At 46.3% G+C, this 21,233-nt stretch overlaps 1 protein-coding gene across 2 annotated transcripts in view; it reads right to left on the bottom strand.

Moving 5' to 3' along the window:
- NDRG3 (NDRG family member 3) overlaps positions 1-21,233 on the bottom strand; it is a 68,531-nt gene continuing 47,298 nt past the window's right edge. For both annotated transcript variants that reach the window (XM_067307577.1, XM_067307578.1), the window contains 13 exons: positions 15,001-15,106; positions 14,102-14,222; positions 13,529-13,591; positions 13,140-13,200; positions 10,742-10,828; positions 10,101-10,157; positions 8,782-8,885; positions 8,252-8,317; positions 6,399-6,450; positions 4,892-4,939; positions 4,182-4,217; positions 4,041-4,092; positions 1-1,595 (listed from right to left, as the gene is read on the bottom strand). In XM_067307577.1, coding sequence (XP_067163678.1) covers positions 1,417-1,595; positions 4,041-4,092; positions 4,182-4,217; positions 4,892-4,939; positions 6,399-6,450; positions 8,252-8,317; positions 8,782-8,885; positions 10,101-10,157; positions 10,742-10,828; positions 13,140-13,200; positions 13,529-13,591; positions 14,102-14,222; positions 15,001-15,106 — 1,032 coding nt within the window. In that variant the 3' untranslated portion in view covers positions 1-1,416. The remainder of the gene's footprint in view (positions 1,596-4,040; positions 4,093-4,181; positions 4,218-4,891; positions 4,940-6,398; positions 6,451-8,251; positions 8,318-8,781; positions 8,886-10,100; positions 10,158-10,741; positions 10,829-13,139; positions 13,201-13,528; positions 13,592-14,101; positions 14,223-15,000; positions 15,107-21,233) is intronic.

Raw genomic sequence — 21,233 nt, 5'->3', positions numbered from 1 at the left:
TAACAATGAGACTCAGTTATAGCTTTATTTAATAACTGGTACAAAGTCCCCCTCAGGCATAGCCTCCCAGTCCCATTCCCTACCTGAAATGGAGCAGAACATGAGTGCGACCCTTGGAGGAGCTGGCTCCCAGTGAGTCAGGACTGCTCAACAGTTAAGAAAGGATGTCTTGCTCGTCTATCAAGAGACCTGTATTAGCCTGGCCACTTATCCCTTTTCTCCCATTTAACAGCTAGACCCTGGCACGCAACAGGCATTTGCCTCTGATCCAGCCAGATGCAAAAAGGCAGCAGAACTGTGAATTTGATGAAGACAGTAAACAGTACCTGCAGGTAGACATTCACTGCTCACACTTCTGGCTTGTGTAACACAGATGTGTGTCTGATAAGAGTCATCTACATTCACTGGTGTTTCTTCAGGCTCAGTTAATATTCTGTGCAGACACCTTGCGTGGGGATGGCAGCAGTGGGAAGCAGAGCTGGCAGTGCAGGAGATTTCTGGATCTCCACCTGCCAGGGGGCACTGCCGCCCATTTCACAATCTACTTAATGTTAAAGATTCACCTGCGCCAGGGAAGATGGTCTAATAACCAGAATTAGTGACTAAGGGTTATCTTATCTGCATCTGGTCCTCCTGCAAAAACTGCTGCAGGAGAGTTCTGGTGGGTCAGCAGAGGCAGTCTGGAAGCCAGGGCTGCTGTCGTTTAATCCCTTGTACTCTGTTGAATAGTGCACCTTGGTTAGTGTAAGTTAACTTGTTAATTGCTTTGCCCTTTCAGGAGGCTTAGGTAAGAAATCACTCTGCTCCTTCTTAAAACACATACAGAGATGAGACCAAGACAGTATTTCTGACCATTTGTTCTCCCCAGGACTGCTTGGCATGCCAAGAGTCTGGGGAATGCAAAGACCCTCTGGTGGGTTCTGCACTCCAGGCACAGCTCTGCAGGAGAGCACTGCCTGCCTCCGATGTCTGGAGTTTCACACCATCGTAGTCTTGCTTTCCCACATCCCACAGACGCCATACAAACTGCACCACAAGGGTCCTTTAGCAGAAGCACAACTAGAAAGCAATTCTAAACCTCACAAAGCCACAGAAATTATATTTAAATGAAAGGGGGAGACAATGGCTGTCATCTGGATTGATATACAGCACAGACAGGAGGTGGTATCAGCATGTACAGTAACATGACTTACTAAGACTGCGGAATGTTAATGAGTTTTAAAGAGGCCCTGATGCCAAGGGCATACAGAAAGGACCAAAGTAATGCCAAGTACAGACTACCAAGGAGGTGGCAGCTCAGATGGGCATGCACAAGTTAGAGAGAACAGTTAATGCCATGTTGGATGAAATGCTAGATTCTGAGTGGGTTCAGTGGGGGCAAGTGGAGTTGTCTGAATCCAGAAGAGGGGTTCCTGCTTAACAGGATACTTCCATGGTTTGAGGTGCTTCCTGGAGATCAATTGCTTCTGGGGTTCCAACACTTCCTTCACCATGGTTGCTGGTATGAGACCGGCTGCGGACACTCTCCCCAGAGCCCACGCTAGAGGAGGAGTGAGTACGGGAGCGGATCAGCCTGGTCATACTAGCTGCTGGCACTGCAAGAAAGAACAAAAGGGGGACTTATAAAAGGAGGAAGTTCTTAGGCGCAGAGCAAGAATCACAGTCACTCAAATACGTGTCGCTGGGTAAGCACAAAAAGAGCTATACCCCCAGGAAGAAAACTCACTATTCACTGCCAAAATTTAGTTTTTGCACGTCTAAAGCAAGATGTTTAAGGCCCAATTTCAAAAGGTCCAAGGTGAGCAAATGCCAGAAGTATAACTGAACATTTGCAAGTGCAGTCATGGTGAGTGTCTGTGCAAACCAAGGCAGCTGTTGTACAGATGACCTTTTGAAAGTTAGTCTCTTTGCTCTAAAAAAACACAGAGCTGAAATCATGCACAATCAACAAAATACAAATGAAAGGTGAAAAACCATAGCATACACATTGTACAATGGATCAGCCTAGCCCATAGCAGGCCAGCAGGACATGCTGAGACAGAGCAATGCACCCGAAGAATCATTCAACTCAGTACACAGACTCGGGCCGAGCCGGATGCACAGTTCAATGTACCTGACTCAGTGCTTAGGTGGCTGAGCTGCACATAAGGGACTGGAAACAACATGAGACAAGGAAAGGGATGAATACAGGAAAGAGCCAATTAGTTGCAGGGTGTGACTAGCGCCTGCACTGCTCCTGGGATCCCCAGCTACCTTCCCTTCTGCTCCCAGCTCACACATTGCATTGAAAGCTCCCAATATTTGTGAAAAGAGCTGCTAACAAGCATCTCAGAGGGATGCCAAGCTGACTCAAAAATCTGATCAAGGCCAGATCTCACCAGTGCCTTCCTAGCTAGAAACTGCAGTGTACCTGGTGACCCTACCTCCCCACTGTACACACCACAACAACTCAACACAGATGTTATTTTTTTAAGGCAGGGAAACTGGGGCATACTCTGCAATTCCAGATACTGAACAAAAATTTGTGAGTCCTTCCTTGAGCTGACAGCATCAGATTTCTGCTACAAGCCTGCTGCAAGGCATTTCCTTCTACCTGCAGTGGGTGCACAGCAGGTCCAACTGCTGTAGTCAATGTGCAGAAGTAACCAGAATAGTCCTTGGGGAAGTGGCTTCTGCCTTTCTAGAAGTAGCAAGCTACTGACTTGTTTCTCTCTTGTTCCCCTCCTCTGAGAAAGGAGGCCTTGCTGGCCCACAGTCAGCAGCCCTAACAGTCTTTTCCAACAAAGTCAGGAACACAGCTCTCTCTGGGACTAGCTACTAACTCTGAAAGTAGAAAATGACCCCTCTTCTTCCCCCAGCACTGCACATCCAGTTGGCAAGAGATTTGAATCCCAAAGTCCTGCTGAAGTCCTTGCTCTGATGACAGTACTTGTCGATTCTATTAACACCAGGACAAAACAGTCAGACTTAAACAAGGAAATGCTCTCAGTCTGTGAGGTTGAGGGAGCCTTTCTCATCTGGCATCCTCCTCTGCAGCATCAGGTTCTTCTGGCCAACAGGAGCCTTGCGTTCATGTCAACTACACCTAGCTCTAAGGAAAAGGACAACTTCTTCTGAGCCCTGAAGCTCACGATTTAGCAAAGCACCTCCACCCAGGTGCAGACCTGTGAGCTTGGGGAGTGTGACAGCTGCCACAGTGGCCATGCTTAGTCGTTAACCAACCACGTGAACTGACTCCTCCCATAATTCCAGCTCTTGAAGGTTCATCCATCAGTAGGGAACTCCTAGCCCTGGCCCCTGGCAGGCAAGACGGAGAGCTGTGCCAAGGTGCCTGCAATGGAGGCAGAGTTGATTTAGTGCACTAAGAAGTTCTTCTCGTGAAGTCTGCCAGTCTCGGGAGTACCAAGGGCGGGGGAGCTAAACAGCTCACAGCCTGACACAGTCAGAAAACAGTCTTCTGACTCCAAGCACAAGGAAGAAGCAGGGTATGGACTGGATCAAAGCACAGCTCCCTCTGGGCTTGCAGGGTATCTTGGAAGGCACACAGCTCTCTATTCTGTAATTAGAGGGTTCCAATCTGAGATATCACTGACTCTTAGTGCAGTGAAAATCTAAAAGAAATAGGTATGTCTGAGAAGGAAGAAAAGAGCTTTCATGTACCTATCGCAACTGCGACACTTTACTGCTAATTCCTTCCCCTCCAGAGAAGGTATGCAGTCAGCAGAGAAAATTTACTGTCTTCAGTAGCACGTTTTTCCTGACTGGGACAAACAAGGACTGACAACGTTTTACCAACATCAGCAACCAAAATGGGGTCACCACTCTGGCTTCAGTGTGGATTAAACACACATCAGGGAACAACATTGGTTTTCTAACACTTGTTAGCACACTAGTTGATTTTCTAATGTAGATGGATCTGCTGGCAACCACACTAACTCACAGGTGGGGACACAAATGTCAATGGGCTCAGATGGACCAGAAGGGTTGAGTTCTCCCACACCAACCCTGCTTCAAAACAGAAAATTGTGTTTGTCACTTACTGTAGCCCATTCCCTGCACAAAGTACTTGAAGGCTTCGGTCAGCTTTCCAGGCTGTGGACACAGAAGATGAGGCTTTAGTGTGAGCAGAGCAAGACGGTCTATACAAAGCAAATTCAGAGGGAGAGCTAAGTGTTTCTTACCTGAACAACCTGGGGCAGGCCCCCACAGTCTGCCATCTGCAACAGGGAATAAAAGGGAGGTTGAACCACCTTCCCATCTGATGATCCCCATCCTAGAAGTGCAGCAGCACTGCCCACCACACTGGGGCTGAGGGAACAGACTGCATGGCCACATGAGGCACACTTTTGCCACCTCAACCCTAAAGCCAAAGCAAGGCCTAAGGATATATCTTATTGGTGGCTGTTGCTGAAGGCACCCAGCATCTTGGGGGCTGCATTACCAAGCAATCCCAGGTCATATTGTAGGAACCCAAGAATAACCCTCCACCATCCCGGATCATCCTGCCACTCTCCCCAAACCTGGCATTTCACACTTCTGTACAGTAGCTGCTTGGCCCACTTCCACAGGGATAGCTGAGGAGGGGATGGACTAGTATGAAGCTAGAAAAAGTGACATTTTTGCTGACAGATAGCAGGGTGGGGACAGAGTACCTCTACCAATACAAAATACTCCTGCCATTTGCTGGTTGAAGACAACAGAAAACTGGTCTTAAAGCAGGGAATCAGGGACCCTCTCACAAAAAACTCTGTTCTCCTGAGTCTGTCTCCATGCAGGAGAGGACATAGCCCAGAAGGACTGTCCAGAAACCTCTTAAAGCTAAATGTATGGAGGGCCAGCACCTAAATGGAGCCTCAGAAGCAGGCTGGAAGGATTTTGGAATGGCACTTACCTTCAGAAGGGTAGTCTTGGTTGGGTCAAGCCGTGAATTGCATTCAACCTAAAATCAAAGGGGGAAAGAAGGACATGGCATCACACAGAAACCTGAAGAGTCAGACACAAAACGTTGGGCAGCTGCTTCAATGGAGGCAATGACTGTCCTCACCAAGGGGTGCTTCTCTGGAACCAGGAAGGACTGAGCAAGAAAGTAGGCACCATGTAGGAAGAGAACAATGAATGGAAGACGCAAGGAGGAAGGGCAGGTGTTCCCATCCAAGGGGACCTTGCAGTGACAGAATGTCACTGTTCTGAGAGATGGGGCTGTGATCTCAAAGGGAAGTGTCCACAGGTTTTGGATAACAGGTTACCTTGCACTGTGAAACACTGGAGCATCCCCAGGGCTCTGACAGTTGGACTGGGAGGGAAGACTTTTGTGCAGTGCAGCACAGAGGAAGACCATTTAGTCCCCTAGCCAGGCAAGGTGGCACAGTCACCTCTTCTCTGTAGGCCCGCTGTACTCAGGGAATCAGTGGGGGCCAGGGCCTCACAGAAAAAGCAGCCTCAGCAGGGCAAGTTATCACAAGCTAAAAACACAGGCAACCAGACAGGTGAGCCAAGGTCCAGAAAGCCAAATCCCCTCTCCCAACTGTGGGCTGGGAAGCCACAAGAATCCTCAGGGATATTATGCTAGCAAAATCAGAACTTGACAGACTCCTCAGACTTCCAGATTTTCCAGTCTGAACAGAAGACTGACGAAAAAGCAGCGGGCCATGACTAGGAAAAGCCCTGCAGCAGTTCACCATGCACAGTTCCTGGGTCCAAGCTGCTCCTTTGGGTGTCTCCTGCACTCTTCCAGGGTTTCTAAGGAAACTCCTTTTGCTCACAAAAACCCAGTCACCCCACATCCACTGACTGAAGGGCAGGAGAAACATCCACTCCAATCACTCTGCACTGGCCAGTGTCACATTTGTAACTGTGCTGGGAGGAAAGTAGGTTGTAGGTGTCTGCAGAGACTATAACAGGAAGGAGATGCTATTGAGTGTTGCCTTCCCTATGAAGCACTGCTTTTGCAGAGCTCTGTTATTACTCACCACAGGGGTTGGAGTCATACTGCTTATTTTTAAACCTCAGGTAGCCTCAGAACAACAGCAAGAGAACAGTAATTCATGACTTGAAAATTGAACTCCAAGCAGTAGCCTGGCAGATCTCAGGGAAAGACAAGGGGTACTGAAAGGGGGCCTTTGTACCACTCCCTGAGCAAGATGTTTGGGCACAAGGACTCTTATCAAGATCCTACCCATCTCACCTTAGAGTTGCCCTGCAGGACCATTAGGCATCCAGAGCCTTGCCTCTCCCACCAGCGGCTGATGGTTGATAGTTAGACTAGGGAGGAGCTTTGGACAATGAGTCACTTTTTGTGACTAGTTCTGGCCAAGACCAAAGCACCCCTGGGTAAGGCAGGTCTGCTAAAGGCTTTCTGGAGCTAATGTCATGCAAAGAAAGAGCCCATATATACATACCACTGCTTCCACTGCAGGTGAGCTGTCACCAACCACTAGCAAGGCAGGGCACCTGGCCAAAACCCAAAGAAGACACGTTACTCACAGTGCCTCTAAGGGACTTCCAAAGGAGGCTGAGCTCTGTACACCAACAGCCTCATCAAAGGTTAGCAGTGCTAAGCACAAGCCTTATCCGCTACCACATCATGGCATTTTGTTACACCAAAACCTCCTCCAAGGCTTGCACACGCATCTGTACCATTCCTCTCATACACACCAACTACCACTGCTATTGCACAAGTGTGTTAAAAGATGTGGTTAGAGCTGGAAGAAGCACCATCCTGGGTTGCAAGAGGGAGTGCGTTCTCAGGAATGAATGTCTGCATGTTAGGAATTTAAGAATAACCACATCCAATGGTGTTTAATGCCTCTGAGGCTGGCTACTGGCCAGCATTGTATTTTGACTTGAATTTTAGAAACAAATACAAATGATGTCAGGAATATATTGAAAAATGTCATGATATTAAAGCCTCTGTTGGCAATCTATGCCTTCATATCCATTTGCCATATGCATTGGTAATTACAGCGGAACAGTTAACATTCAACCTGTAAAACATACACAGAAGGCCACTGGACAAGTGGCTGTGAATTAAGAATATTTATTTACAGGTAAAGGTAAGAAAGAACTGATCTAGAGAACCCACTTTGGTGCGCTGATCAAATGGTAAAAATTATGCTAGAGAGTCTGTGAGCCACAGACCACAGAGCCAGTGGACTACCTCTAAGACCTGGGAGACTGAGAGGCAAGGCTATTGGCACAGAAATCCAAACTTCTACAGGAAATATTTTAAGGGTTGACAGATTCCTGTGAATCACTTCAGTGGACAGTCAAGTGCTCTGTGGCTTATAGCTGCTTGCAAGAGAGAGTGGCACTTTAGGTGCTGTTATGTGCCAGAAGGATTGCTTTGCCTGGAGACCAAGCAGGATTTGAATGCTAGATTCTCCCTCTGCTCAGAGCAGAGGGAAATCCACCTCTTTTAGTTTAGCCAATATCTAGAGGGTTCTGCTGTGGATGCCTAAAACATTTCCTGGGACCGGCAGGAACAGAAGTGCATACAATTGCCAAGAAGTCAACAGCAGAGCCTGTGCAGCAGCCTCTACCCCAGCCCAGGCATCCTGCCTCAGCACTGCAATTCCTAGTCTCCACGTGCTCTACACACTTGAGATGGTTTGCCCCTTTTGCTCCCTTGCTTGCAACCTAAAAATTTATTTTTTACTTCCTCTGTGCTGATCATCACTGAATCCCCTCCAATGTCCGTTCCTTCTCAGGTATACACTGCTCTCTGCATAGACTATGCCCTCTCAGATAAATGAGTCGCTACTGAAGTGGGAGCTGTCACATGCTCCACAACCCTGCATTGCCATCTCTGGGAGATGTGCAGGTAATTTTTGTGGGTGGAGTGGAGGGTGGTCTGTGGCAACAAACAAAAACCTGCCTCCCTAAAAATAACCAAAAAAATCATTCTAAGTTGATCTAAGAACATTTGTGGTTGTCACAAATCAACATGAAATGGCTTACTGAAAAACAATCAACAATCAAACTAACAGAAAGCTCAGCACATTACAGTGTAGTGACTGGCAGGATATGCTTATTCCTCTGACCCTGCTTTCAGGAGAACTCCAGCACATTCTTAATAATAGCGCTTCCAGACACCTTTCTGCCCCACTTAGCTGACAGCACTGCATCAAAGCCTGGGACTGTATGAACGGTCTTCCCAGTGCTGCTACAGATGTTCTTGCTGAAAAGCTGCAGCCTTTCTACAAAAGGGACTTCATAGTATGGAATTGGTACAGGTTGACTCACAGTAACTTACTTGAGTGTTTTTGCTGTGTTTTCATTGATGCCAAGAACTGGTCTCTCAATTTCCAGGTCTCTACGGCTAGAAGACAAAGCAGAACAATCTTCCATCAGATCAACAGAGGAAACTGATTATAGTGGGAGCATTCAAAATCTAACTGTGTGTGCTGGCTCTGGCACCCACTCCTGGTGTTATGCCATGAGCAGAAACTGCTCAGGAGCTGCAGTAGTCACCATCAGAAAATGGGATCCATGCACTGATTGCAAGCCTGCTGCGGGTTTAGAGAGAAGATCTGCAGAATTCTCAAAGGTGCATGCAGGCATGAGGCTGAGCTTGGCTCAGAATAATGGCTGAGGACTCAGCGTAGAACAGAAGTTCACATGGCATAAGATCCTTTAGAATAATATATAAGGTTGCAAAACTACTGAGGAGGTAAGCTTCTCTCCTGCTCCCTCTTGCTATTTGTGCACTTTGTCCTTGGCACCCAGTGGCAGAGAGGGTATGGGAGCAATTCTGAATATAGCAGGCAAAAAGATGTCCTGTACCTGTTGTATGAGGTGAGGAACAGCTGAAGGTTATCCTGGTTAATGTCCTGTGCGATGTGGAGCCTGTATGTCTGGATCAAATCTAGATTAGCCTGCAGTTCCTCCTGTACAGAAACAGAAGAATTGAAAGACAAGGAACATTAGCTTTTTACATGTAAAAATAATGCGTAAGAAATGATCTTCATAAAAATACTGAAGCATGAACTGGCTCCATATATGTCATTCACCCTGGTGAACAATAATGCACAGGGCAACAACCCCAAACTACATTAGTACCTAGGCTATACTATATGTATCTGCAATATGACTGTTTAAGTGCAATACAGAGTAGTATGACTATATCTTTACAAACCATAGTGCACATGATGCTGTATGTGCATATAAAGATATAAAGGTATCTTTGGGATGGGGGTCAGTTGGCTCCTGAGCCTCACTAATGCTTATAGGGGTAAAATTCCCTCTGCTATACAAAGGTTTTCCACTTAAGATTAGCATGAAGAAGCAAAGCTTTATAGGTAAGCTCCAAGACTGGGACAAAAGGAAAATCTCATTCCATCACCCAGTTCTATGAAGCAACTGCATTCCGATTAAAGAGAGGGAAAAGGAAATGCAAGGAAACACCATGTATAATGAAGGGGCCCAAAAGTGGGGCAAGAACAGCTTGTGCGCTAAGTGAGAAGCAGCTAAGTGACCCCCCTTCCAGTGCTGATGTTACAGGAAGGCTTCAGGTCAGGGACTGATCTGCTGCAAACATACTATGTGCATGTGGCACAAACCCTTTCAGTTGCTCTGTGAGCTTGTTGGATGGGAGCTTACAAATTCCAGACAGAAGGCTTTGTTGTAGCACAAAGTTCTCAGGAAGAACTGGTTTGCCTCTACTGAAACTGAAGGGGAAGAGGAAGAGGAGAATGCAGCAGTTCAGCATCTGGACACATACATCATCCCACTGGACAACTCCCAGCACTTCTGTGCTCTACCAGCAGCTCAATGTGGCTACATGTGTCTACAAAGAACCGGCTGCCACTCGTTTCTGTAGACAGTTAGCTGGCAGCACAAAGAAAGGAGTTCTGCAGCACTAGTATGTGGGACACTACTTCCTTCCCAAATCTGGAGTGTGGAGAGGATGGTCCGTGCAGGTGTGAGGGCATGCATGCTCCTCCCCAGCATGCAAAGCGCTGATGCAAGCTTGCCCAGCAAAGATGGCACTATCTGTGGCAGCCCTTATTTGGTGGATTAGAGCTACTTTAGAGCAGGTGCATAAAAAAGTACAGTTCCATGTACAGTAGCATGGGCAACATTAACAGCTGCTGGTTACTTACATGGCCAAAATGGTGTGCTAAGACAATATCCACTATGTTGGTTGTCCAGCCTGAAAACTGAAGAGGAATCATGAATGAGGAGGAGGGAGAGGAACTGGAAAATACTGTTTCATTGCAAATTCCAAAGCAACTCCTCAGATTAATGACAATAACAAGGAAAACTATTCAAAGGACATTACAAAATAAATGCCTGAAGCTTTTTTTTTTTGGAGGGGGGGAGGGGAGGGGAAGATGGGTGTGCAAGTCTCCAAAGGAGCTCGTGCAAGCTCTCCAGAAACTTGGAATCCTTAATAACTGTAAGTGGCCAGAATAACAGAATGATTAAAAGACCCCATTCAACCTCAGCCAAATGGAGCCTGCAAGTACAGCTACTAACTTGGAGGAAAACTGAATACTCAGCAGCCACTCATCTCCAAGGAGTTTACCAGGATCTCTCATCTACACATGATCACACCCACTCCTGCTCCTACTGCAGAAGTTGTACTACACCCAGACTGAGGACACAGCAGGGATGGAGATGAGATTGTGCAGTTTTGGCCATAAACTGATGAATTCCTGTACTCCGTCTTTTTTCTTTTTACTCTACATACTGTTCATTAAGCAGTGCAGAGAGAAGATACACAGGGAAAGGAAAATCTCACCTTGGATGCTGCCCAGTCAATCCAGCCCTTTGCACATGGATCAATGTTAATAAGTACAAGTCCTTCCACCAAGTCTGGGTGACTGAGCTGTGGGGAGAGAGCACAGGCACACTGAGAAGGATGATATGACCCTTGGAAATACACATGGGTCAATGGCAGGCACAGCAGCTGGAATACTTCTTGCAAAAGGAAGAGAGAGTAAAATGAAGACTAAAGCAGTGAGCTTCCACTGTGCTGGACTGCCAGTGGCCTCTTCAGAGCCCAGCACAAAGCAGGCTCCCAGCCAGGTCCCACTCTCTGGAAGGACTGTTGCTGGCACAGAGGAAGCAACTGCTCACACAGCACCTGCAGCTTGAGAAAGCCTCAATAGTGTCTTCTGGTGACCCAAGCGTCTGGTGCAGCCAAAGAGTCCCAGATCCTGCTCAGGCTTCATGTATTATAGGACTGTAAGAAGTGGCTTTCTCTGCTCCAATTTTGCATCCCCAGCTCCAGGCAGTACCTGGACAAACTCTTGTGCCCTGAGAACACCTCCTTCCATACCCTGAGGAGAAGGCAGTCCTCCCTCAGTGGAGATCTCTGTACTCCTGGGACAGAAACCCAGAGAAAAGGATCAGTACCATCTCTAAGGCATTGTAGTACTGGGGAACTTCTAGGCCATGGCATACCTGGCACCCCAAAATCTCAGAACAGGCTTTCTGATACAACACATTGATTCATAGACTTTTCATGGTTAAGCCGCTGATAGAAGGGTTGAAACAGGTTTTGAACATTGTCCAAAGAACACAAGGGCAGCGCACCCATTCTGCATTGCTTTGCAGTTCTCCATCCACTTGGGGTGACCACAGCAACATCAAAAGCTCCTGAGAAGTCATCCTGATCCCTCTTGGGTCCACAGGCTTTCAGCCTGGGTTTCCCACCCAGCATGGATCCCTAAACTATTTGGATAACAAGCTGCTGAGGCTGTTGTAAGTCTAAATGACAAGAGTTGTGTTTCTAGGCACTAAATTCAGACTGAATTAAATATAAAGCTTTACGCCAGCAGTGGATATCAGCACTGACTGTGACTGTGGGTATGGAGAAACCTGCCCCCAGGGCACATGAGTTGGTGCTGAGGTGCCTGGAACACCTGCAGCCTGAGCAGAGGTTTGGGAAGCTCCAGCTGCACCAGACATCTGGGCACTGGAGGGCACCCCAAGGCCTGCTCAGGCTGCAGGCACCTGCTTCCTCTGCTCTCATCCCCAGCATCCTGCAGTCTACTTTGGACTGGGGTAGGAGGGAGCACAGGCCCAAAATACTTTGAGAATTACCTGTGATCATGAAAACGGAAATTGAGCACACCTGGAGAACTTCAAGCTCTAGGTTCAACTCAAAGGCTGAAATTTTACTACAGCTCCTCTATTCTCTGTTCCATTGCATAGATTAGCATTGGTTAAGTAGAAGGAAGCAATAGTGTCCTCAGCAGGAAACTATCTGCAGTTCAGTTAGCATTGCAAGGGCTTTCTGAGACTTCACTGAGCTGAAGCCAAAGGCTTATTTAGTGATCTTCTCTTTAGCAAGACTGGAAATTACACAAGATACACAAGACAAGGAACAGAGCAAACACCAGTGCCTGGGACTGCCCCAGGCTCTCTCCCCTGACACAACATTGACTGGAAGAAATGGGAACCAGAGAACTTTTTGTAGGAGGGGCAGCTACATGATAAAGTGGCTATAAGATGCATAAGTGGCCATCAGCAACTCTCTATGCTCAACAACTTGAAATAAATTTTACTGAGAACATTAGAGTTCTGTACTCCTTTTTTAAACACTATCCCTGAAATATTCAGGCAGGTTGCTGGCAGCTAAACCACATTCACTGACTTCACATGCTTACATACCCTCTGCCAGAGAGAAATGTATAATTAAATAAGAATATAAAGCTATCACTCTCCTCTCTGTGGGTGGAGTACAAGATTCTCTATCCAGTCAGTGAAAATGCACATTCCTCATCTCTTTTCAGTGCTGGTTCACAGCATAGCACAGCGCCAGATTAATTGTTTGGTGTCACAAACTTTGGAAACAGCATACAGTGACACAGCCAGGGGATGTTTCTGAAGACACGAATATCTTCAGCATTTCTTCTACAAATATACAATCGTTCTCAGCCTGGATATTCCTAGCAGCCAGGATGGAGTTCTGCTGATTCAAAGACATTGCTTTCAATCTTCCCATGTCTGGCATAGCTTCAGAGTATCTTTGGCTGCTCCAGTTTAGCCATCTGGATGTGAAGTAGCTCTCACATGGATCCCTGCATGCCTGCTGTAATTACTGCTACTTTGCCCGTGCCCCACAAATGGTCTGTTTGATCAATGGGAGACCACAGCTCATATAGGTCACAACGGAATGAAAAGATACTTACTGCAAACCTGCTGAGGACATAAGCACCAGCTCCCAGTCCAATCCCAATGATGCTCCTCAGGCTGAAATACAGGCATTTCACAATCAGCAAGGCTATCTTAAGCTCACAGCCAAAGCATCCCTAGAGGCAAAACCTTTCCCCCTCTGCATCCAGCTGTTCACTTATGGTTCATTTTGAAAACGATCCAGCAATGATGCAGCAGCCATAAATTGTCTCATGTGGCAGACAATGTTCCCAGCATAAGAACCAGACAGGGTCACATGGGTTAGGAGATGCTCAAGCCTCTTGAGACAACTCAGTGAGCATATCAGATGTTGCAAGTAGAGATACAGGGAGGTGCGGGAATGGCTGTAATCAGTTGCTCACCCTGTTTCCTTTCAGAGACTTACTTCAGGTGTGTCAGAACAGCAGGGAGCATTTCAGCCAGTTCATCCATACTGGGATACTGGTACCTGAAAATCAAGCAAGGCTGAAATTAAAGCACCTCCAAATACAGCTCATCAGAGGTTACCTACAAGTTCTACCCCAGGGCATGAGAGACAAGGAACATCTGACAGGCATGTGCATGGGTAATTATTTTGCAATGATATTGTAGTCCAGCCTACAGCATGGATCCCATCCCTCAGAGCAAGACTAACAGAGAGCTGTGTTTGGACAGCCAGGCTTCTGTGGGAAGATGGACAGAGTGAGTAAGGAATGCCAGCTAGACTGCAGTGTGCTGGGGTCATCCTTAAGTCAGAACACTGGTGCCAGCACTCACTAGCAAGGGCCTTACCCAGGCCTCAGTGACAGGAGAGGTCTCTGCCTGCCCCAGGAAGCCTCCTAACCTTCCCACTTCCTCTGCTCCAAAAGGTGCCTCCCACCTGCCTCAGCCTACGAGTCCCAGTTGGATTAAACAGCACCCAAGGGCAGACGGACTACAACCACGTCTGGAACTCTAAGGGTCTCTCTGGAGCTCTTACCCAGATGGGAATGGGGGGGCTCCTTCCTGTTGGCCTGGAGCATCCACATGGCACACAGCAAAATGCTGAGTGATCTCTTGCATGTCCTCGAAGTTAAAAAATGCATTGAAACAGGATTTGTCTGCAACAGAAAAATGAAATGAGACATTTACTGAAATGTTTATTGCGATCCACCCTCCAAGCATCAGGGCATACGTCCGCAAGAGCCCAACACCTATGCTGAGTCTGTGGGACAGTGGATGCTGGGTGATGCATGCTGCTGTGCCCCACGGACTCCAATGCAGCAATGAGTCCTAGCAAAGTAACCCCTACGACCGGAGGGCAGGCAGACCAGATAAATGATCTCCCAGAATGCAGACCCAGCAAAACAGAGCCCCACAGTACCTGGGTACCCATGGAACACACTGAGGAGCACCTATGTGAGCATAACAGTACATGTGGGGTGGGAAGACATGTAGAAAGACCAACTGAGGAGGTGGTCCACTACAAACACTACAGCAGTTTTGTAGCCTCGTAGAAGGGACTTTCTCACCTGCCCAGCCTCCATGGGAACAGAGGCTTTGTGGCAACTCAGGGTGAATAGCTCTGTCAAACAGTGCAGCAAGTCAGCTAGAGCCCTGTAGTGTGGTGGGTGAATCCATTTCCACCCTGGCCCTACTTTTGAGGGCTGTTGGAACAGACAGGGGCATGCCACACACTTTCTTGAGCAGACCTTTAACTTTTTACCCCAAAATGACCTGCCTCATCTCAGCTCCAGGCCAGTCCAACTGGTCCCCACACTCGAATGAAGATAACATGAACAATCATTTCTTCAGAATCTTGTTTAAAATTGGACTTTCACACACTTTGCAAGAAGACTTGGGTAAGGATACATGGGTCCTGGGAATTCAAGGGCTTACGGTTGAGGCCGATGTCATGGTATGTGAGGATGACAGGTCTGTTCCCCTTCGGTATGCCTCGCATGGTGACATGGACCACTCCAAAAGCTGTCTCAATGTCATGTTCCTACACAGAGAGAAGAAGGAGCATCACTGCTACGTGTGCTGGCTGGGCTACAGGGAACCCTAGCCTAGCCAAGAGCCAGCAGCAAATGCCTCATCCACATTTTATATTTGCTTTCCTACCCCCAACTGGTGGCTCAGTACAGCTGCTGAAAGGGTCCAGTGTTACGAGTGCTACAGGTTCATTCCCACCCTCTGCCATGTTCACAGCTGATCACAGATCTCCTTCCCAAACACCCGCTGGGTCCTCTGTGGCCTCCTGGCAGGCAAGCCAAGCCAAATCCCTTAGGCCTGGGCACATCTGACAGCTGACTTCACTTCACCCTTACAGACTGCAGACCTGCCCTCCTGTGCTGTCTACCTACTGCGGCCTTACCTACTCATGCTTCCGGCAGGGCTTGCCTTTTGGCCAAGAGCCCGTCAGGTCTTGACCACACTGCTACATTAATGTTCATTGCAGCTTGCCTGCAAACCCTGACCTGTCACGCCAGGGAAGTTTGAGTCAGTGTCTTAACCGCAGATGACTTTTCTCCTGCTGCCAGATTTGGTAACATGATAGTAAAACACCCCTAGGCCCCTCCTGCACCTGGCACAGATACAGGAGGTTATGCTGGTTTCCAGCCAGGGATCTATGGAGCAGCATGTATAAATAATGGGAAACGATGCGTTTCACAGTCGCTTGCTGCAAAACTATGTGCTTTTTCCCAAACAATATATTGAGGGCTCTTTGCACAGTGCCTAGCACAAGGGATCAAGAGGACCGTGAGACCTTTAGGCATGGCTTTGCTACACATCCAATACACAAATAAAAGCCACAACCTCAGAATGATGAAAACAGGAAGTGCCTACGAGTGCATGAGTTTAACTAAATTAGCCTGCAATCACATTTAGACAACACTAAGCTAGGATAACTACAGACTTTGGAAAAGCTGCAGAGATGGCAGTATGGCTGGCTACCTAACATGCCTTTAAGTCCTTTCCTTAATCTATAGAAATCAAAGGAGAGAAATGCTCTGATTTACAGATCCTGAACCCCCTCCCTCAAATTATTTTCTTAATATTAAAAACAAAATCTATTTAGGGAATTTGCTCTTGGCTGAGCCTGAAGACAGAACATTGCAACCTCAAAAATACTTTTTACTAGATTACACAAAGTGTGTGAATTTTTAAAACACAGCAATTTTGCTCTAATTTCTATATTAGACCAATATAGAACAGGTTAAAGCGCCTGACTTGTAGCACACCAAAAATTCATCTCACCCCTTTTCTGGGGATTCCCAAGGGCTTGCTGTGGGTCAGATTGATTTAGCTCTTCTACTGATAGACCTTCCTCTCCCCCTTCTTCCTGGGGGCTCCAAAGCCTCTCTTCTTCCCCTCAGAAGCGTTGCCACAGGAGCAAGCTGCCATGGCCAGATCACCTGAGGTGGCCTGAAGCCCTCTCCCTACTTGGCTTTTAAGGATCCTCAGATAAAAAGACAGGCAGGAATTTTTCCTGTAGTGCAGACGACCTCTGACTGCCCTCTTCCCCAGGAGCAGTTGGGTTTTACTTGCACATATCTATCGCATTGCACATGTGGAAAAGTCAGAGTACCTAGAAAGCAAAAGTCTTGCTTTGTAGTCCAACAAGTACAGGTTGCTCAGCCACAGTAGTGGCCCTGATTTTAGCACTCACCAAGTTAGTAGGCGTTAATGAGTCCTTTAACAAAACTGGCAACTTTTGGAGAAGGCTGAGAAACCCAGAGGGTGGTGATCTGTAGTGCACGCTGCTAAAATGGTGAAGTGCAGCAAGCTCATGGAAGAGCTTGCAACCTCCAGCAGCAGTTCTATACGCATCTGAGCTAATCAAACGGCTTGTTGCCATTAAAAGCAGGTCTCTGCCAACTCTGGCAGTTGCTGGTCCCTTCCAAAAGCAGCTTTAACTCACTGACCTGGCAGGAAATTATACAGTTTTTTTTTTTCTTTTTTTTTTTTTTATCTTACTTTGTTAGATTACTGCCAGGTCATTGAGTTAAGAAGCTCACAGAGAGGTCTCACAGATGCTGGTCCAGGCTCAAAGCCAGACGGGAGTGCATGGGGTGGTGGAAGTAATAACCCTGCCCTGAGCATGAGGCTCGGTTAAAATGACTCACGTCTCATAAAACTGCACCTCCAGAGGACTAGAGAGGGCTTTAAAAGAAGCAGCAAAAGGTCAACTATCAAACAGAAGCACAAAACCCAAACGGAGTGAACAGCAAAAAAAGCACAGAAATCAACGAAAGAGCTGATGGCATATTAAAAAAAATATCAGCGGTACACTGTCTTTTCTGGAATTATCTTCAAACTGACTGCTAGTGTAAACATGCACTTCCACTAGGAGGAAGACTTAGACAAGGTACTAGAAACACCCACCTCTCTTCAGATGGTTTATTCAAGCACCTTGGTGTGCTTTATATTACTTTGCTACACTCTCCATTTTTGTGTTTTTAAAAGCTGAGCTTGGGGTTTTTCTTAGCTCTCTACTGGGGAAGGAAAAGAGTTTCCTTGAGCTAAGAATCAATCATTTCTCTCCCACTTACTTTGACTTTACACACTGTGTAAACTGAGATTCTGGGAAATGAGAGCTTATTGAGAAGATATTTTTCAAGCCACCAGGAAGCACCAGCCCAATCTGAATGGTATGCACCTAGCTAATCCTTCAATTATATTAGTATTTCTCCAGTTACTCAGCACAGTGTGTCTGTATGCTGACTTCCTCACATTATTTTTCGTTCTTTCATACTCTCCCCCCTATCAGCAATACCTACTGTCCCCTTAATTCCACTTCACAGTCACATCAGGGCAATATCCCATTAAATCAAACCTAATCAGCAAAAGTTAAACGGATTTCGTATAAACCTCTATTTAAACCAAGAGAAGCCTTAGTATAGTTTAAATCATTTCCATCCTGAATTTGGCTAAGCCCAAATAAGTCATTCAAATAAAGCGAATGCCCACAGAAGAAAGAATACAACTTGAGGAACCCCACTTCCACAGACCTTAGCGAGCAACACTTTGAAAGATTTAAGATGCTAAACGAGCAAACTTCTTACTCTGCCCTGCATAGCAGTTCCCTTCTTCTATAGTGATAAAGCCTTAGACCTGGGAGTGTCAGGTCATTTCTTTTTTGTCTTGCTAGTTCCTAGGCAAGCTGGGAATCCTCCTCCTGGGAAGCAACTTCCCTCCTCTGCTTTTTCTGATTAGAATCTTTAACTTTTTAAGAGGGATTTTCCAAGCTCTAGAAAGCAAGTAGCAGACTCTACAATTAGAGATAAGGGTCTCTATATTCATTTTTTTAGCCATCCACTACAACATCAGGCTGATCTCCTTTTCAAAGTTACTTAGGCAGATAAGATTCAGTTTTACCCCTAGCTCCCCTTCAGGTATTTCAATGTCCATTTCTCCAGTGAACTTTATTTCCTCTGTAACTTTGCCCTGTAGCTTTAGGGCTTTTATCTTGATCTACAATTGCAAAGGACAAAGCCATTTTCAGACATCACAGAATTACAGCATACATGACTTCCCTGTCACCTACTTTTCTCCAAAACAGCTCTCCTACATATCAAAGCCGAAGGATAGCACAAGGCAGGTGCTTAATATAGAGTTTAGGTATTAGGCTTAAGATGGCAACAACAGTGATCCTATACCCTTGTAAGATACAATCACTACCTTGAATTGGCCAGGAAAAGCAGAAAAGGCTATTACTTCATTACTACGTTATTACTCTTTCAAACACAGAGTAGAGTAATGCAATTACAATAGATCCGAGAGTCTTAGGTGAGCAAATAGCATCTGGAGGCACAAGGCAGCAGTCTCACAGTCTCACCCTCGGCTCCTGCAGGAACATCCATTCTTTGCATTCGCCTGCCACGTACTCCTTCCCCTGCCAATGACTCAGGGATATCTCCTACCTTGGCCCATTTGCAATTCTATATGTTGATAGCTGTTATCGCCATTGCTCATGTGGAAATGTAGTGTTGGAAAGCATCAGACACTAGTTATGGTTTCACAGACGCTGTGTTCTTTGTTTCCGTTCTCCGTTCAGGCTTTGACATGTTGCACCAGTGTACCTTGAACGGAAATTCAAGGCTTGTTACTTCACTGCTGTCTAACTCCAGTTATGGTCTGAATAGTGATCAGGTCTGTAGTGAAGGAAGGAGTGATGGGAGAAGGCAGGCAAGAAAGACGTGACCAGGAGGTAGCCAGATTTTAACAAATATGCGTTCCACAAAATAAGCGAGGTGAAGGCAAGAGAAGATGATTTACTCTTCTGTTTTGAGATGCTTAATAATACTTAATTTTCACTTGGGGACTGGAACTTTATCAGAGGTTTCTCTAAAGAGGTTTTATCTTTCACACTTGGTCGTACAATAGGTAAAAAATAAACAGCAGCTGTAGACAATTTGCTGTGAATAGGAACTCAAACAGCAGAGGCAGCTTCACTCTCAGCAGCCTGCTCTTGCTGGCTGCAGGCACAAAGCCTGTGACGCATGTATTCCAAACAGCAGTGTACTGCTGGAGAGACAGAGCAGAGACACAAGTCCTGTACAGGCAGCTACTATTGATCAACTTAAATCAGAGCTGGAAACCATTGCTTCAAAAATTAGCAATTCCCTTGGGGCATGCATGAGGACAGAAACGATGGTGGAGGACCAGGAGGCATGGAGTTACGTAGAACAGCTGGTCAGACCAAAGGACCATCTAGCCCAGTATTCTGACTTTGAGAGCGGCAGTTTATGGAGCAATGAAATAGAGCAAATATGCAGTGATACTTCCTTAAACTGCTGCATCTAGTAACAGTTTCCCCTAATTCATTTTCCAACCTCCAACCATTTGTAGGTCAAAAGGGACTTTCTGAGTTAGAGACGTGGCCCTCACTTTTACTAGTCTGTGACTCTCTTCTGTGAACTGCACTGTCACACCTTGCCACATACACTCTTGGCGTTTGCATCACCCTCTGACCAGAAAAGTCAAAGTCTAACAATGTGCGGTGTGAGGAACGACAACTGCTTTTTGCCCCACCTTACATCTGCTCGTTTTATGTGAGATCCCCGAGTCCTTGGTTGGAAAGACAGGGAACAACCAACCCCCATTTCCCTAATCCATGGCAGCGACAGCTCGACAGCCTGTTGAGATTCCCCTTCATGCATCTGGGTTGATGCATCCTGGCCTATTCGGCTAGTCCTGTTACAGAAGCTTTTGTTCCTCCGTACTGCTGTTCTCCAAAACTCTCCCAGCAGTGCTCTTTCCTTTCTGAGACGAGGGGGCTGACAGTACGTCAAACACACGTGGGCGTGCTGTGGATTTATACAGTAGCACAATGAGGTTGCTTTGTTCCCTGTTCCTGATTCACAAGAATTGATTTTCTTTGTTGAAAGCTCTGAGCCCATAGCTGACATTTTTACTCCTCTCTCATAACTTTAAGGTCTTATTCCTCTGGGTTACCATCAGCGCTGAGCTCACCATTTTATATACCGTTGTAGGATTGTTTTACTCAATCTGCATACTTAACATTTATTCAAAGGCAGATAAAGTTTGCGATTCCACCAACACCTTTTCCAGGCCACTGAAGAACAAGTTAAAGCAGCACAGGTCACAGCACAGATCTCTAAGGTACTCCACTAGTGACCTCAAACTACTGGGAAAATGATTACTGTTTTTTTAATTATTATTATTTTTAATCAATATTTTATCTATGAAAAATATCTCCTCTTAACCCATGGCCATCTAAGTCCCTTAAGAGCCTTTTGGTAAGGGGCCTTGTCTTTTGGAAATCCAAATAGGCTGCATCAACTGAATTGCCTTTATTAATATGGTTACTGATTTATCTAAAGCAAAGCAAACTGCCACTGTCACTTTGCTGCAGTGGAGCAGATTCCTCAGGTCAGGTTCCCCCTTTCTCAGTGATGCAGTGGCTATAGCTATTCTTACAGTGATTTATTTTCTCATCTTTGCCAGTACCTTGGCAAAGGTGGAAAACAATTCCAGCATGCTCCTAGGGACAAGCTCTCACAGCTATTGACTCTAGAAAGATTAAAGTAGAGATTAGATTGTCTTGCTCTTTGCGACAGCTGCCCTCAAATTTCTATGCATCACTAAAGCAACAATACAAACTA

The sequence above is a fragment of the Apteryx mantelli genome, chromosome 18 (genome assembly GCF_036417845.1).
Source record: "Apteryx mantelli isolate bAptMan1 chromosome 18, bAptMan1.hap1, whole genome shotgun sequence".
NCBI lineage: Eukaryota > Metazoa > Chordata > Aves > Apterygiformes > Apterygidae > Apteryx > Apteryx mantelli.
Note: the sequence above shows the minus strand (reverse complement) of the source record. Positions and strands in the feature narration are given on the sequence as shown.